Source organism: Symphalangus syndactylus, chromosome 2 (assembly GCF_028878055.3).
Source record: "Symphalangus syndactylus isolate Jambi chromosome 2, NHGRI_mSymSyn1-v2.1_pri, whole genome shotgun sequence".
Classification (NCBI taxonomy): Eukaryota; Metazoa; Chordata; class Mammalia; order Primates; family Hylobatidae; genus Symphalangus; species Symphalangus syndactylus.
In genome coordinates, this window is record NC_072424.2 from 121,057,421 (window position 1) to 121,075,924 (window position 18,504).

Sequence of the window (18,504 nt, forward strand, 5' to 3'; positions counted from 1 at the left end):
TGTAATCTTTGGGAGAACTCTAGACTATACTGGGCTCTAAAGGCCCCTTTTGAGAGCATTACCTCATGTCATGGAATCATTGTGAAAAACAGCTAAGTTATAACTACTTTATATGTGTTTAAATAAAATAGTATTTCTCTAAGAGCTTTAATTTCATTTAATAGGTGATAGAGATGACCTTGAAGATTAAAGCTGAAATATTCTTCGTTCTTTAAGTATGTTAATATGTGTGTGTGCACACTTGTGTGTGTGCACATGGATGTATGTGCTTTGTGTGTGCACAGATGAGTGTGTGTGTTTGCATGTGTGCAAATGCATGAATCTGTACTAGTATATATGTTTGCATGTGTGTATGCATGGGTGTGTGCTTGTGTTTGCTTGCATGTGTGTGTGCATATGCACAGGCACATTCTCTATTAATATAATGCCATTTGCAGGGTGCTTGCCACTCTCTTGAGACTCATGGTTCTCTGCTTTCGATTACACTCAGACTAGTCCAAAACCCCTCTGAACTAATTCTAATCAACTTGGAAGCCACCACACTCAGGCATGAGGCTGTCAAATGTGAGTGTTTGCAGATGTCAGTGCAGAGATGGCAGGAATCCAGGAGGACAGATCAAGGCTTAGTCACTGAAAAATACATGCCAGTGCATCCCAGCTCCAGAGCACCATCGCAGCCCATAAGAAAAACGTGTCATGACAGTAAATCAATAACCCCTTGGAGATGATTCGTTTCTGAAATATCCCTGATTAATTATGCCAGTGCATGCTTGGCAAGAGTACTTTGCTCCAGCATTAACCTAATGCTTTTTGCATGAAGCAGGATTATAACTGGTTCTCATAAGTCAAATTTGACATTTTAAATCAGGCTTTAAAGGTTTGGGTTATAGATTTTATAATGTCTCCATGTCAAACATAATTGCTCTTATTGCTGCTAGTAGACGTTTGCCAATCAATCAAAATAACATTTATGTTCATCATAAACAAGGGTAAATTAAAACCATTTGAAATCATTGTATTTGAAAACTTAGTGAAGAAGCATCTTTAGTATCATTGAAGTTTGCTTCCTCACTGTGATATGGGAACGTGATGAAATTATAAAAGTCGATGGAAATGTGTTACTATTTTCACCTTGAAAAATTAATGCCTGTACATATTTTGTGAATACGCAGCTTAAATTTGGTGGCTTATTCCCATATGATTATGATTTGGGGCAAAATAGCTCCCTTTCTTTACATAATAGGAAATTATCATTTTTGTCCCTGAAAGATGAATATATCTTTCAGTTTACTTATAAATTGCATTCAGGAACTTATTTCTTATTCCTCTTAAATTGCAAGCGTTTCTTTTTTCTAAGAAAAGTTAGTGGAAAAAGAAGATTTGCTTAAGGGGAAGTCATACTAACAGGTTCCTTCACAAAAGCTTAGCATACAATGGTCAACTGGTTTGTACCTTCTCCCTAAAGTACTTCCAATGCATCAGGGTCACCTTCCCTCATGGTAATTATAGCATTATGTGGTATATTACTACACTATTTCTATACTGTATGTGTATACTATTTCTATGTGATTATACTGAGATAGATCTCAGTATTGAGTGCCATCATGCAGGTATGCAGTGGGAACACGAAAAAGAGGGATTAACTCCGCCCGAGACAGAGCTGACCTTATGGAATAGTGTATTAGTCAGAATAGGCTAACTTACCCGAAGATAGTAACTTCATTCTGAATTCTCTGCAGATTAACCCCACAAAGTTTCTCATTCACGCAAAGTGTGTTGTTATCCAGTTGACCCTCCAGAGCAGCTTTCTTCCAGGTGGTAATGCAGGGATCCAGAACCCTTCCATCTATGATCTTAACATGTGGCTCTCAGGTCACTATGGTAGAGAAGAGAGAGAGTGAACACACACCAGCTTTTAAATGCACTGGCCTAGGAGTGTCCACATCGCTTCTGTTAATAATAGGCCCGTTGGCCAGGACTAGAGCCTTCTGTGGCCCCGCCTAACTGAGGATGCATAGAAATGTGAGGCTGATTCTTTGATGGGAAGAAAATGACTCTGCGATATGTATATACCAAGGATAAAATCCCAAATATTAAGGGATTGCAGTCAGAAAGAAGAAGATGAACAAAGACGTGAAAGTTTGAGGTCTTTTGGTGGAACAATAACAGTTGCCAGTCCAGAGTGGTATAAGATTAATCTAGAAAAGTAGGTTGAATCACATAGTAAGGGCCTTTGAAGGCAATGCCAAGAAACTTGGACTTCACCTGAAAATAGTGGGAAGATTTTGACCAGGCGCGGTGGCTCATGCCTGTAATCCCAGCACTTTGGGAGGCTGAGGTGGGTGAATCACAAGGTCAGGAGTTCAAGACCAGCTTGGCCAACATGGTGAAACCCCATTTCTACTAAAAATACAAAAATTAGCTGGGTGTAGTTGTTGGTGCCTGTTATCCCAGTTACTTGGGAGGCTGAGGCAGGAGAATCACTTGAACCTGGGAGGCAGAGGTTGAAGTGAGCTGAGATCATGCCATTGCACTCCAGTCTGGGTGACAGAGTGAGACTCTGTCTCAAAAAAAAAAAAAAAAAAAATTGTGGGAAGATTTTGAAGAAGAGAACCACCCACATAGTCAGAATTATGTTTTTAAAGCCATACTCTGACACTGGAGGATGCTGATATCTATGAATAAGTGGATTCTACTGAGAAAATATCTGAAAAGCAGGTGAATAACATTAAAATCCTAGGTTTTTGTTTTTCAAGGTTCTTTTTGTTAAATTTCAGAGTGCTGTGAATGATGTTTCATTTTTCTGTAATTGCTCCCCAAACTTGTCACTTTTTTCATGCTCTTTAAGAAAATACTTCAATGCTTTAAATTTTACTGACTGCAGGAACACCTACTTGAGTTTCACTTTTCCCTTGCCATTCACCTCTGCTGTGTCCCCCATTGCTCTCTCTTCTTGCATTCTTCACCTCACTCCCCAGAATGTTTCTGTATTAGTCCATTTTCATGCTGCTGATAAAGACATACCTGAGACTGGGTAATTTATAAAGAATAAGAGGTTTAATGGACTCATAGTTCCACGTGACTGCGGAAGCCTCACAATCATGGTGGAAGGCGAAAGGCACATCTTACATGGTGGCAGGCAAGAGAGCATGAGAGCCAAGCAAAAGGGGAAACCCCTTATAAAACCATCAGATCTTGTGAGACTTATTCACTACCATGAGAACAGTATGGGGGAAACTGCCCCCATGATTCAATTTTCTCCCACCAGGACCCTCCCAAAACACGTGGGAATTATGGGAGCTACAATTTAAGATGAGAATTGGGTGAGGACACAGCCAAACCGTATCAGTTTCCAAAATACTTTTAAGGAGAGTGGGCCACCAAAAACACAAGAAAGGTACCACAAATCTCAGAAAGAGAATGCCTCTCCATGACAGCAGCTTGGAGTTACTCTCCCTTCTTCCCCTCTACCTTCGTGAGTCCCTTGCTACCTATGGGATTTACCCTCCAACATGGGCATAAAGACTGACCTGTTGTCCCTCAGACCCTGGAATCTTAAGAAGCTGAATGGTGGGGCGAGGAGTGACGATTTCAGGTTCCTTCTCCCAGACACAGCCATGACACAGTCAGCTCCCTTTCCCTCCTATGAGATCTTCCCCTGGCCATTCTTTTATCCTCCGGTTGTCCTGGTGCTCCATAGGCAGCGGAGCATTGGGAGTCAAACTGCCCAAGTCTGAGCACAAACTCACCACCTTCCAGTTGGATAAACTTGTGCAACTTTCTTAACTTCTTGTGCCTCAGTCTCTGGAAAATGGAATTGATGATGATAATAACATATACCTTGAGGCATTATCTCGAGAATTAAATGAGTTTTATTCCATGTAAAGCAATCAGTACAGTTCCTGGCATGCAATAAATAGATCTCACAGAATAACTTCAATTATTTGCATGTGTTCTATGAGCCACTTCTACTCCAAGATCCTATACATGCAACCCCAGAGAATGAGATCTTTTCCAAGGTGAGAGACTTTACATTTTTATTCGCCTAATTGAGGCACGTTTCCTAGAACAGCAGTCCGTTGGAGGCAAGGATGACTGGTGTATAGTAGGAATATAGTATTTATTGGATGAATGAATGAATGAACAAACGAGCATGGGAAGCAGTGTGTGTCAGTAAAAGAGCATGTTTTAGAGTCAGGTAGATCTGGAATCAAATGTTGGCTACACCATTTATGAGTTCTACACTACCTTTGACAAGTGAACCCCTCTGTTCCTTCATTTCATCATGTATAAAATGAAGAAGATAACTACTGCGTTAGGATTGTTGTGAGAATTAAATATGATAACAGTGGGAAATGTCTAGTATAAACTCAGCATATATTAGGAGCTCAGTAAACGGTAGCTATTATTATTGTTATTCCGTATTTCTGCACATCCAGTTAGTGATAGGGGAAGCAGCATAAACACAGAGGGATGAAATAAATATTTACCTGTCAAATTGACATTTACAAAGTTAGACTAGCTTTTTGTTCTTTCTCTTATGTTGTTTTCAGTATTGTGGAGCTTATTAAAGTAAAGGAGAAAAAGAAGAGTAGAAAGGGGGAAATTGTAGGTGATGAGGCTGCAGTGAGGTGAGGAAGAGGTGTGAGGCTGAGGAAGCGGCCTAGAAGAAAGTCATGGAAAGTCCCTTCCTTGAAAAGCCAGCAGGATAGAAACCAGGCAGGAGAGGGGAGCGACTTGGCAGATTAATCTCTCCTCTCTTCACTCCCTTCTCCACTCTTTCTGCAGCTTAATCTTTCTACTATTAATATCCAAATTTGTTTCTCTTACTTCTCTAGATCTTAAACTCCATTGAAGATGTCTGAACCTATAGAGGAACCTCTGCTTCCTGCAGGGCAGACTCCAGCTCAAAGCCCTCTAGGGTTTGGCAGATACCTCCCTCACCCTCACCCATGCAAACCCAGCTCTTCATCCTCTTTCACGTCTTGCAGTGGTAACAGTGCCCTTAGTGGACTGTGCTGTACCTTTACATACTTTTTCTCCTCCTTGGCCATGTGAATGAATGCTGTCCTTTACCCTTCTGCTTATCAACCCCTAGTCACGTTTAAAAACCCAGTTCAAATGTCCACCATGATATGAGATCTTTCCTTGACATAACCAAGCAGAGCAAATCACTCTGGCCTTTGCGCCATTGTTGGTCTGCAAGTCTGCATACAGCTCATCATAGTATAGTGGTTTGCTTGTCTGAGGGCATTCATTAGAGGTGCTATTCTGTGAGAACTACACACACTAATTGGGAAATCTTTGTGGAAGAAAGCAAACACTAGGTCACTTAAAAATGGGTGTTATATTTTATGGTACAACATGGGTCATCTCTAGCATCCCACTTGCAAAAAGAATTCCTTAATTGGTGGCCCACAGGCTGATGAGCTGAAAAGGAACGAGAAAATACACACCACACTGCAGCCTCCTGGTAATGCCATGGCCCCTTAGCACCTCCTGGGTGTCCTCATTAGGAGGATTCAGCAAGAGATAGTTACTGCCTCAAGTCATATTTAAAATCTTTAAATGCAAAAATAATAGCCCAGTAAAACGTGTCACTGTCCTAGTGTAATGGTTCCTATGACATATAGTTGCTCTTAATTACAACGATAAATGTGCAACACTGTTTTATTTGGCGTAATTATTAAAACCATATCGTAAGAGTTGTTGGGGCTAATGTTAGAAGTGAGTAAATTCCAAATTTAGTCCTTAGCCTATAAAGAGTTTTGGAAGTGCCCAGAACATACTGGCACTCAGTAAGTGTTGTTCTGTCTGAACCTGAGTTTTTCACCTTGGGTCACCATTTCTAACCTCATTTTGAACATGAGGTTGTTCTGGTGTAAGAGCATCTCAGCCTGGTTTGACAGCTGGCAGGAACAGGTATCCAACCTATGCCAAAAAGGCACAGTTAAAAAATGCCCTGGTAGTTTTTGGAGAGAGATTCTATGCCATACTGATAGGTAGCACCAAACTAAAGCCAGCACTGGGCCCAGGGTAGAGGGAGACCCATGACTAGAGGAATTTCTGTTTGACTTCTGGAGAAACAGAAACTATAGTGGCTGTGACTGGCAGTTCTTCATCATTCAAAACACTACGATGTCTCTACTAGGAAGGGAGGGAGGGAGGGTGGCAGATTTTGAGCTGACCAATTAGCAAAATTAATAATGTTAGTTTCAAGTTAAAACATTTTGTCAGATTTCCCGAGGTAAAAATTCAGGGGATTTTTTGGAGCCTGCATCAGTTTTCTTTCCAAGCTACTTGGGATGTCATTTCTATCTCCCTTGAAGAGGAGAAACATCTCATCCAGCTAACACTGTTCAGTGGCCCCAAGGGAAGATCCACCTTGATTCTCTTCACGCCCTCACTAATGCTGCATTTTCCTGTATTCTTCGAACATTTGACTTATTTGGGAAGCCTAGAAGCTTTGCCAAAGATTAGGATCAGCCAGAGTGTGGTGATTTTTCTCAGTTTTTCTCATGTCCCCTTTCTATTGTTTTAGATCATGTTTTGCTAATGCAATGGGCTTTATTTTCAAACCTGGAAATTTCTTCTTGCTTTATTTCAGGATAAAAATGTTCTCATTTTTAATACCCTTTTGTTCTATGGGGGGTGAGAGGAAACAGGAAAAAATAAACAAAATATTCAAGTTACAATCTAGAGTGCACAATTTTTTGTATCTTAGGATAGTTTTTCATACTATTCTTATTTACAATATAGCTATAAACTTATTGGACCTCCTAGGAACCCTTCCTTATCCCATCTTTGTAGGCAAGTCCAGTCACATCGCTGGCCCTGCCTGCAGTCCAGGTGCTCCTGAGAATACAGGTGCACACACGTATGTTTATTGCGGCACTATTCACAATAGCAAAGAGTTGGAACCAACCCAAATGTCCAACAACGATAGACTGGATTAAGAAAATGTGGCACATATACACCATGCAATACTATGCAGCCATAAAAAATGATGAGTTCATGTCCTTTGTAGGGACATGGATGAAACTGGAAAACATCATTCTCAGTAAACTATCGCAAGGACAAAAAACCAAACACTGCATGTTCTCACTCATAGGTGGGAATTGAACAATGAGAACTCATGGACACAGGAAGGGGAACATCACACTCCGGGGACTGTTGTGGGGTGGGGGGAGGGGGGAGGGGGGAGGGACAGCATTAGGAGATATACCTAATGCTAAATGATGAGTTAATGGGTGCAGCAAAACAACATGGTACATGGATACATATGTAACAAACCTGCACATTGTGCACATGTACCCTAAAACCTAAAGTATAATAAAAAAAAAATACAGGTGCACAGTAAAACAAAGATATGCACATTGCAAAGATATGCATGTCTTTATTAAGTATGCAACACACATGCACATGCACACTGCCATCTTTTTATTTATGATCCAAAGTTGTCGTTGGGTTATTAGAAAACATGAAGGCAAGAACAAGCTCATCTAGCGATTTGATACCCACATAACTGTGCAAACACTTCCAGAGACCTACCTGTATCCTACAGGTACCAGTAGTGGACAGGGGATTGCCAGGTCTCTTATGACCCAATGAGGTTGGCCACACCTCACATACAAAAGTTGGTTTTACTTCTGAGGAAGAAATGATTTTTGCCTGATGTTCATATGATATGGGAGTAGTACCCTCCTATTAAAAAATATCTTGGAGAGAAGGAGAAAGACCAGAGAAATAGCAGTTGAACATAGTCTTCAAATATTGCCTATTAATTTTTGTGTTGTACACTCTGATTATAACTCTCAATTCTAGAGATCTAAAATAATCTTGAGAGGTCCCCTAATTCATCCATCTGACTTGTCTGGATTTATACCATCATGCAGCACAATTTTTGTCCTTCTATTAATCCACAGCGAAGGTTATTCCAAAACTTCTCTGTAGTTTATAGGTCATTCGTTGCCATCACAGATAGTCCAAAATTTTCCCCACGAGCCAGTCCAGATCCTTCTTGTGTAGTGTGAACGTTTTTCCTTTAATACCATTACATTCGTCTGTCAGAATCTAAACTTCCAACTCATCCATCTTTCCAGTTTCCTGGTGAAAGAACATCCATTCATAAATCAAATAATCTAGTAGTTAGAAGGTACAACTACAACTTATGAATAATCTATTCCATTATACCCCAGTATGTAGGCTGTATAGCATAGCTCTTGTGTTTTGCAAGATAATTTATGTAGCACAGGGACGTGACATTAAATAATATTGAATTGCATAGTGAAAAGTTTATTCCCTCTGAATTATCTTTCAGTTCTTCTCATTCTGTTTAGGAGAGTCTGTCTTTCATGTCAGTATATCTTTTTTCTTTCTTTTTTTTTTTTGAGACCAAGTCTCGCTCTGTCACCCAGGCTGCAATGCGGTGGTGCGATCTCAGCTCACTGCAACCTCAGCCTCCCAGGTTCAAGTGATTCTCCTGCCTCAGCCTCCCAGCTAGGTAGGATTACAGGTACCTGCCACCACGCCTGGCTAATTTTTGTTTTTTTAGTAGAAATGGGGTTTCGCCAAGTTGACCAGGCTGGTCTCGAACTCCTGACCTCAGGTGATCTGGCCACCTCAGCCTCCCAAAGTGCTGGGATTACAAGCATGAGCCATTGTGTCCAGCTTCATGCCAGTATATCTTTAATGCCCCTCAATACTTACTAATGTCTTTATTTAACACAGATAGAGGAGGCCTCAAAATAATCTAATAAGATTAATTCATTTTTACTGTATTTGTTTTTGTGGTTATCTTCTATTTATGGCAAATGATATTCCATTTATGAGAGTTTACATACAGTTTTTATTTAAGTACATTTATGTAAGAAAAATGTGAGTGAATTGGCCAGGCACGGTGGCTCACGCCTGTAATCCCAGCACTTTGGGAGGCCGAGGCGGGTGGATCACGAGGTCAGGAGATCGAGACCATCCTGGTTAACACGGCGAAACCCTGTCTCTACTAAAAATACAAAAAATTAGCCGGATGTGGTGGCGGGTGCCTGTAGTCCCAGCTACTCGGGAGGCTGAGGCAGGAGAATGGCGTGAACCCGGGAGGCGGAGCTTGCAGTGAGCCAAGATCACGCCACTGCACTCCAGCCTGGGCGAGAGAGCGAGACTCCGTCTCAAAAAAAAAATAAAAAAATGTGAGTGAATTGGGTGAGAACTTTAAAAAAAAAATCAAGTAGCATGAACAGGGCCACAGAATGGCTTTTGTAGATTTTAAGCACTTTGTGTTAGTGAGTCCCTTCTTACATTAGTGTGTATGTGTGTATATGTATATAATGTTTTATAATGGCATTGGTATACAGATGAATATAATCCTCAACTCTGAAAGTTCATTTTTTCTTCTGATTCTAAAAGAAACTAAGACATTTTCATTGGTCCTGGCACTGTGTCTACTGTCCCTAAAGCATAGGTGGGTCAGCCCTGGCATGTGTTATAGCAAAACTCATTAGCTCTTCAGGAGAAGCACTAATTTAATCCAACTGCCTCATTTTACAAAGAATAATACTAAGCTTCACACATGTGTGAGAACCTGCGAGTCGGAGAGTGAGGAAGGACAAAATCAGAATTAGATCTCAGATGTCAGCCTCTAATCTTTGCACTTCATTACACTGCTGTCTTCCTTTGAGCCTCTTCTGCAAAAGCCCTTTTTCTTGTCCCATCTGCTTCAGGGTCTTCACATCAGAATTAATCATGGGTCCTTCCATGAATCCAGCCCCATCTCAGGTGTAAGGACTGCTCTGTGTGAAGGTGACACCCCCTTGTGGATCTCTTCTGCAAATAGACCTTTGTCACGGGAGGCCGGTCAGTTCACAGCCTCCGTGGCAGTGGAGTCAGTTCACTCCGCTCCATCACGGGGGACCCACCAAGACCCCATTAAGAAAAGCACAAATGATGCAACAAATCAGGATAGATTTAGGCTTCGTTTTTTGGACACAATCTTCCAAATGATAGCTCCTCATTAAAACTAGCTAAAATGGATGATAGAGCCTGGGATATGTTCGCCACTTATATCCTAGACCAGTACTTTCTAGGATGGAGTTTATATGGAAGACCAAAGGTTTACTCCTAGGACTGTCAACCCTTCATTTTACTTAGCGCTTCAAACAAGTCAAGCCTTGTTTTTAACTCAGCTCCTGGGGAATTGTTCTGTTGACAACGTACTGCAGAAAACAATCCAAACAATTCTTAAGAGCCAAGAGCTACCTTTGGTGACCAGACTTTGTAACCTTCTCATTTATCCAAGGTGGATCTACGTCTACCTGAAAATACTGTAAGTTGTAAATGGTATTTGTATTTGGGGAAACAGCAACAGATCATTCCTCAGCTCACTTCCAGCCATCTGCAACTGTCATCATACCACTAGAAAGTTCTGACTTTCAAAAAGTAACAGATGCTGGTGAGGTTGCGAAGAAAAGGCAACGCTTATACACTGTTGGTGGGAGTGTAATTCAACCCATTGTTGAAGGCAATATGACGATTCCTCAAAGAGCTAAAAGTAGAACTACCATTAGACCCAGCAATCCCATCACTGGGTACATGCCCAGAAGAATAGAAATCATTCTACCATAAAGATATATGTGCACAAATGTTCATTGCAGCACCACTCACAATAGCAAAAACATGGAATCAACCTAAATGCCCATCAGTGACAGATTGGATAAAGAAAATGTAGTACCTGTACACCACAGAATACTATGCAGCCATAAAAAAGAATGAGATCACCTCTTTTGCAGGAGCATGGATGGAGCTGGAGACTGTAATCCCTAGCAACCTCATGCAGGAACAGAAAACCAAACACCGCATGTTCTCACTTATAAGTGGGAGCTAAATGATAAGAACTTACGAACACAAAGAAGGAAACAACAGACATTGGGGTCTACTTGAGGGGGAGGTTGGGAGGAGGGAGAGTAGCAGAAAAGATAACTATTGGGTACTGGGCTTAATACCTGGGTGATGAGATAATACATACAACGAACCCCCATGATGTGTGTTTACCTATGTAACAAACCTTCACATGTACCCCCAAATCTAAAATAAAAGTCAAAAAAAAGTTCTGACTTTATGCTAGCTAATGTTATTGTTTATTATTGTTGATATGATAATATACCACAGGAAAAACATATTTAGCAAAAATCATTTTTTATAGTGAAGACCTTTTTATTTGTTTTGAGGCCCAACCAAAAAATAATTCCAATCTGTTGGGAGATAATGTAAGTGATCTGCAGTTATGCACTCCTACAGGTTTATTGATTCAAACATTATTCAACTGTGATATCTTTTAAAAATATAATACTAATGCAGAAAAAAGAGCATGAGATTTGGAGGCATACAGAACCAGTTTTGTATCCTACCTCCAGACCTACTAGCTCTGTGGTCTTAGGCAAGATAATTAACCTTTCTGAGCCTTTTTTGCCCCATCTGCAGAATGGAGTTAATAATATCCATATAAGATGTTGTTTTGAAGATTAAGTTATCTGGAAAAATATTGACTGAGTACCTCTCTTGTGCCAGGTTCTTTTCTAAGTGCTGCAGATACCACAGTGAGCAAAACGTTAAGAGTGCTGTTCTTATGCAGTGATGATTTTAACTGGAGTTAAATATTTCCCTCCTGATTCTTAAGTCATTGAAGCAGAGTATTGCCTCAGAATGGATTGGAACTGGATTTCATGTAGCTGTAGTTCTAAAATAATTATCTCTCTTGCTGCTATAGATTTTAAGTTATAACTCAACTGCTAAAGATTACTTATTCAACAGGACCATTCATAGTTTTTTACCATTCTTTTAGTTCACAAAACTTTAGTTATCTGTAAGGCAACATTTATAGTTGCAGTAAATATTTTACACTAATTTATGTTTGTTAATATGTACTATGTATAAACATAATTTGCATTATAAATTTCTAGAAAGGGAGATACACAGTCTTCAGTGCATGAAAATTCCAAATGATAAGCTGTTACCTTGACATAGAAAAACCTTCTACTAAGATTTGCCACTGGACAAACCTGCACATACACAGCTAGCCACAAAAAGATCTTTTGTCTGTGGTTATGTCACTGATGGGATAAGTTGTTCCTGTTTAGTGGTGATGACGCCAATGATGAAGTGATCTAGAAAGATATTCCTTTTTCAAATTGATTTTCTTCCTGGAATGGTTAAAATACATCCTGATTCTCCCAGATACATCTGATCATCAGCAAGTATTGGATGTCCTATCTGGAAGATATGCATACATTTTATCACTTTCCTTGATAAAATAATGACAATTGAATAAGCATATTCTGATTGGTTATTTATACAACCAATATATATTTATTTAAAAATGGAGAATTTTCTACTTCATTTGGAGCAATGAATGAAGGGTAGAACTTAAGAAATTTATTAATATCAGTGATCCAAAAGTAATGTCATTGTCATTTATAATCCGATAAGACATAGCCTTATTGCTAGCTGTATATTTGAATTTTACATGAATGCACCATTGTAAAACTATTGTTGCCATCTCAAACTGTTGGCAACATTCCAGGCCGATGTCATCTGAGGTAACTAGATTATAATGAAAAACCAACAGATCTTTAAAATGCATACTGTCTCTGTACTAGCACACGTGTACATTGGCTTGTATGACTTTCTTCAGAGCTAATTATACTGTTTTTAAAAAATAGTAATAAAGAAGATGAAAGATAAATATAAAGCTACCCAACTGTGGAATCACTCACCTGATTTTCTCAGAATGCCACACTCTAATTACTACTGTATTGGCAGTCAGCACAGTTATCTAGAGGAGAATGTTTAAGGCAAAGATCATCCACTGTCTTAATATTTCTTACAAAATCATGTCTTTCTATTTTTTTCTAGGAATATAAACAATAGGTTGCTCCAAAGATGTTCATTTAGATATCCCCAACATGCCTTTTGCCTGCCAAGGCCTACTTGCCACCTGGTTCTATTTTGCTAGAATACTTACTAGACTTTGAAAATCATAATATTCAATTTCCTGCCTTTTCCTTGAATACACAAATAATACAGGAAGAGCAAGGCAACGATTCTTTCACGGCTGTTTAGGAAGTACTAAATAGAATTTAAACCTGCTGATGGGTCAGTTTTCAGTTCTGCCATCTTTATACTCTTGAGAAAGTCTGCAGTATTGGAAGGTAAGTATATATCCTGACCCAGTTTTATCTTAGAAACTCTTTGTTCCTTGTATATGTCCACTAAATTTCAAAACCAAGGGCATTCGAATATCTGAAAGGTTTAAGAATTTTAGTTTCCTTTCTTCTTACCTATAGATGGGATAAATTTCATCTCCATCCTGTTCCAATAAACTTAGTGTCTAGAGTAACCACTGGATCAGAAAAACAAAAAGATGTTCTACTCAGCTTCTTGGGATTCTGCCTTCAGACATCATATCTAAATTCATGCACTACTGGTCCAAACTGGCACACCCTTTCTGGAAGCTAATTTGGCATTGTTTGCTAACCTGCTGCTCGTGCACACATAATTTGGCATTATTTATCAACAGCCTTAAAATCGTATAGCCTTTGACAACAAAAACATAATTTAACATTCAGACAAAGAGTTCTATGAAAGATGTTCATCATGACGTTTTTAATAAATGAAAGGTTGAAAATCTTTTACATCTTGATATCCAAGAACAAGAATTGGTTAAATAAATCTTTGTATATCCATATAATGGAGTTCTGCAAAGCTATGGTCAAGACCGATGTTCTAGAAGAATTTCTAAACTACCATATCAAAAATTCTCATGCTGCAATATTATAATAAAAATCCAAAACAGAATTGCACACACAGTATGATATTAACTGTGTTTAAGTAATATGAACAGGGAGGGAAAAAATGAGACGTACGCCAAAATGTTAACAGTGGTGATTGTTATTCCTTTCTTTTGTTCCAGTTTTTTCTTAGACATTTTTCTAGGTTATCAAAATTCTCTGCAATGGGCATAAAATAAAATAAAATTTCAAAAATTAAGATGCAGAAGAAAAATATTAATGGAGCAATCAACGCAATATGTGGTTTTACGTCCATTCTACTTCTTTGGCGAGCCGTAGACTTCTTTCTGCCTGACACTTTCCTAGGAATTTATAGTGTGCATTCTCCTACTGATGAAAAAACAACTATAGAGACACAATGATAGCAATCTGTGTCACCTAGTCTCTGTTATTTTCCAGCACACGACGGTCCTGCCCTTTATATTAATCGAGATGAGGACATCGCACCATCAGTATCCCAGCAGGGGCAGCGGACTCACCGCCATATGTACCTTCTCTGTTGGCTATATATTATGGTAAGGACCATGCCTGCTGGGCTTTCTTATTGTATTAGATTTTGCACTGCTAAATTTGGGCACATATTTCATTATGGATATAATCACTAACAGATTCACGCTGTGTGCCTCATTTGGTCCAAGACCTGGGCTTTGTCTCGTTTCCCCAGATGCTTATATTTTTAGAAAGTATATGCCAAACCTCACACAACAGGAATTTGTTGAACAATTCCATGTAAGCAGTGGTTCTTCCAAGGCTACATTTTTCAACTCTTTTTCAAACTAAATGTTTTTCTTGGACACCGGTTTTATTGCTTAAGGGCTTTTTTGCTTGGGATTTTGTTGTTGTTGCTTTTGTTGGGGGGCAGGGGAGTTGCAGCAAACACAAATGAGAACAGAAGTGACCTCTTAGAGCAATGACTTTAAACTTACTAGGAAACAAGTGAAAATGTACATTTTCCCTGGTCCATTTAAAACCTACTCTGGAATTAACTGTTACATGGAGAATGCATTGAACTGTTCTGTTTTTAAATATTGGGGTAAATAAACCACAAGAAATCTTCATTTGATCTATTGTGCACAATTCAGATCGAAGTGTGAGGTGCCAAATTTATCTGATAAAAGAATTTTTGCCTGGCAAGTCTACTTCACATTAATTTCAGTTCTTATCAGGTTTTTAACACTTCAAAAATTATTTATCTTAACATAGAGAATTTCTTATTTCTCTTTATAATTCCAAGTCCTCTTTGACATATTAACACTCAGAGAAGAGGTTCCTCCTGCCAGCATTTCTGCCTCTTGGGACTCTTTTGTCCTGAGTTCTGGATCACCATCCCCTCCTTTAAGCCCAAAGGACTGGATAGTGTTCTTCCAAAAACCCCTCAACTGTACTTAATCCCCCCAAATCCTAGAGCTCTTTGGGAGGCCCTATCTCCATGGAGCATCTTACTCCAGCTGGAGTTGAAAAATAAGATAAAGGTCACTACAGTACATGACACACTTTGCATAAACAATCACATGATGCCCCAAATCTGAGCAGAAAGGAGATTTGCTTCAGGAAGTCACACCCTGTGGCTGGATATAAGGGGACATCCAGTGGCTCATGCCACTGCGTCCAGCTGGGACGAGCTTTACGACCATGTGGTAAAGCTACTCCCAGCTGGGCGCTGTGGCTCACACTTGTAATCCCAGCACTTTGGGATGCCCAGGCAGGCAGATCACTTGAGACCAGGAGTTCGAGACCAGTCTTGTCAACATGGTGAAACCCCATCTCTACTAAAAATACAAAAAATTAGCCAGGTGTCATGGTGGGTGCCTATAATCCCACCTACTCGGGAGACTGAGGTGTAAGAATCCCTTGAACCCAGGAGGCAGAAGTTGCAGTGAGCCGAGATCGCGCAACTGCACTCCACCCTGGGCAACAAAGCAAGACTCTGTCTCAAAAGTAAATAAATGAATAAATAAGCTCCTCCCATTGGCCCCTCCATCAACTAGTAAAGACCACTTGCAAGGACTAGGGAAGTGTTTGTTTTCCTAATTACTGTCTAAGTTTTTTTGCCTCATCCAAAACCTTAAGTGTTGACTTTCTCTGATAGAAAATGTCCAAATGATCAGAACTCACACCTGCAATATGACTAAAGTTATGTCTTAAAAATGGATTTATGTGCTTTATACATATGAACTTACATTCAAATGAGTGTTATCTTTCAGAAGAGTCAAGTAGGGAGGCTGCACAATTATTCCAGGGATGCCACAAATGTTTAAAACATACCTGGAACTGCCTATAGCCATAGTTTAAAAATCAGTCTCGCATCCCACCCCGACCCCAAATATGGTCTTGTTACTTTGCACTCATATTTGCTTACCTGTGGAAAAGGCAAGTTCTTTACTCTGGGAATTCTAGGTATATTTCTGCAAATTCATTTATATGTTATTAAATTATCTGCATCTTGTAAAGCCCCAGAGATTTCAGGAACTATGTACTTTCTGATGGCCTGTCTTCCATTGCAGGTAGAATGAGTCCACGTTCCAAAGAGACACATGGGAAATACCGCATAGTCCTCATTATAGACCCCCAAGATCCCTCATTAAAATGAAGCATTACTCATGCTCTGCATGCCAAGTGAGGCTTGCCAGCTCTGCGTACTCCCTAAGCAAACCAGTACTTGTTTGGACATGTATTTACATTAACCAGTGAATTCTCTCAGATTTGTTCTGAGAAAGCATTCAAAGTGGACTTTTTCCTTTGGTGTTCTGCCCTGGGCATTCATAACTATGCCAAATGTTAAACAATGGCCCTCACGTCATGTCACATTATGTAAATCCAAGATTTTAATTGTTATCAAAAAGGTACTGGCTTTTGCTTCCTTTCAGACTATGTTAGGGCCAACATACCAGTGACACAACAGCCAAAGGTTTGGGATATGAAATCTTTTGATAGCATACCAGGGTTGTAACTGGACATTCCAGAGCCCCATGCCAAGATGAAAGAAAGCATTCCTCTCATCACCTGCTAACTATAAAAGAAATAGATGGCCTGTGCAATACTGAGTAGGTTGAGCTAAATCTATAACTCAGGGGCTGACCAGGCTGGCTGGCTGTTTTGCTGGGACTCTAACTTGCTATCCAGTGGCCCTCCTCATCTGAATCTATTCTCTTCCCAGGTTTTGGTAGTAGAGAAAGTGAAGGATACCTGGACTTTCCCCACTGACTGGTTCCCATTGAGCTCCCATTCTCGGTGGCTCTGTTTCCCAGCCCTGTTGCAGTCCTCCCCAAGCTTAGCATCTAAAGGCCATCCCAGTCTCCTTCCATGATGACTTCTGCCTCCCTGCCATGTTTCTCTTTCCCCCAGCCCAAACATCACCTGTCCATTTGTGGGAAGCTCTTTACTCCTTTCCTGGACACCCCCCTCCATCATCAACCCCCCCAACACACACATTTCTCTGCACCCTGTTTGTGAGATTTTCCCTAATCAATGAGAGGACTCTTAGCATTCTGGATACATACAGAGGTCTCCTTGGTGTCTGATATAAGAGTTTAAGTATCAGGAATCATAATGGGTACCATTCCTTTGAGCCAGACACTGTGCCAAGTTCAGTTCAAATATTATTTAGTTCCCCAAACAGTCCTTAGAGATAGGCATGATCTTGCCCATTTTACAGGGAAGTATGCTGAAGTTTAGAAAGAGTACATGACTTGCCCAGGATGAGCCACTGGACTCTTGCCAGAACTACGGTGCAAGCCCCAGTGTGTGGCTCCAGATTGTAGTCTGTTAACCAGACCCTCCACTGCCCTTGCTGTGTGAAGAGTAACTCTATGAATGAACATACTGAGTTTTTTATTTTGTTTAGAAGAAATACATAAGAACCAGCCAAGCCTGGTAGCTGAGGCCACTTTCTGGGTTGGGAACATTTCTAGGCTTTAGCTTACTCAGAAGTAAAACAGGGAGGAGGACAGAATGTACCTCATAGTTGGAAAGACATTGTTATTGTATATAAAGCCCATAGAATAATGCCTGACTCACAGTAAAAAAAAAAAAAAAAAAAAATCTGTATTTGCTATTTATCAGTCCTGAGATGCTTCTCAACAAATAGTAGTATAAACAGTAACGTTTTCAAGGCTTGAGAATTTTAGTTACCGTAAGTGTTTTCTCTTCTTTTTGCTCATTCTGGATCACTTGCACAAAATCAAAAACAATTTTAATAGTCATAAACAACTCTAAGGGATATGAAAATAGCTTTTTTTTTAATTATAAAAGAATGATTAGGAAATCTTACAGGGGTGCTGGGTAACACAGGGAGCTTTAAGATCATGGCCTCCTGACTCTTGTCACCTTCTAATTGACATGTATAAAAGAGAAGACATCTTTGCTCCACCTGGTGCAGCCGTCTGGGGCTGAATCTTTTCCCGGGCTGGCTCCACCCTCACTTCCAAGCACCTAGAATCCTTGTCTCTCTGCAGTTCTGCTGCTTCTCATTACTCTGCCTTTCAATCTGCAAGATACAGAAAGAGGAAACCAACTCAGACCCTAGGAAATGTACATCCTCAAAGCTTTAAGAGTGGTCTCTCTCCTGAGGAGTCTTCTTCCAGCCCCTGGCTATTCACCCCTCCTTCAGGGGTTTCTCATTCAGTCAGAGCCCATGTGATGTCTCAGAAGCCATGTGTAATAC

At 40.0% G+C, this 18,504-nt stretch overlaps 1 protein-coding gene across 23 annotated transcripts in view; it reads left to right on the forward strand.

Moving 5' to 3' along the window:
* The window catches only part of AIG1 (androgen induced 1), a 321,750-nt gene that overhangs the window by 205,435 nt on the left and 97,811 nt on the right, over positions 1-18,504 (forward strand). For 19 of the 23 annotated variants that reach the window (XM_055265907.2, XM_055265935.2, XM_063632073.1 and 16 more), the window contains one exon: positions 14,241-14,356. The exons of 2 other annotated variants lie outside the window; for them this stretch is intronic. In XM_055265907.2, the coding sequence (XP_055121882.2) occupies positions 14,241-14,356 (116 nt within the window). Of the gene's footprint in view, positions 1-14,240; positions 14,357-16,345; positions 17,883-18,504 lie in introns of those variants that run through there. 2 more of the 23 variants (XM_063632084.1, XM_063632091.1) reach the window with 1 other exon arrangement.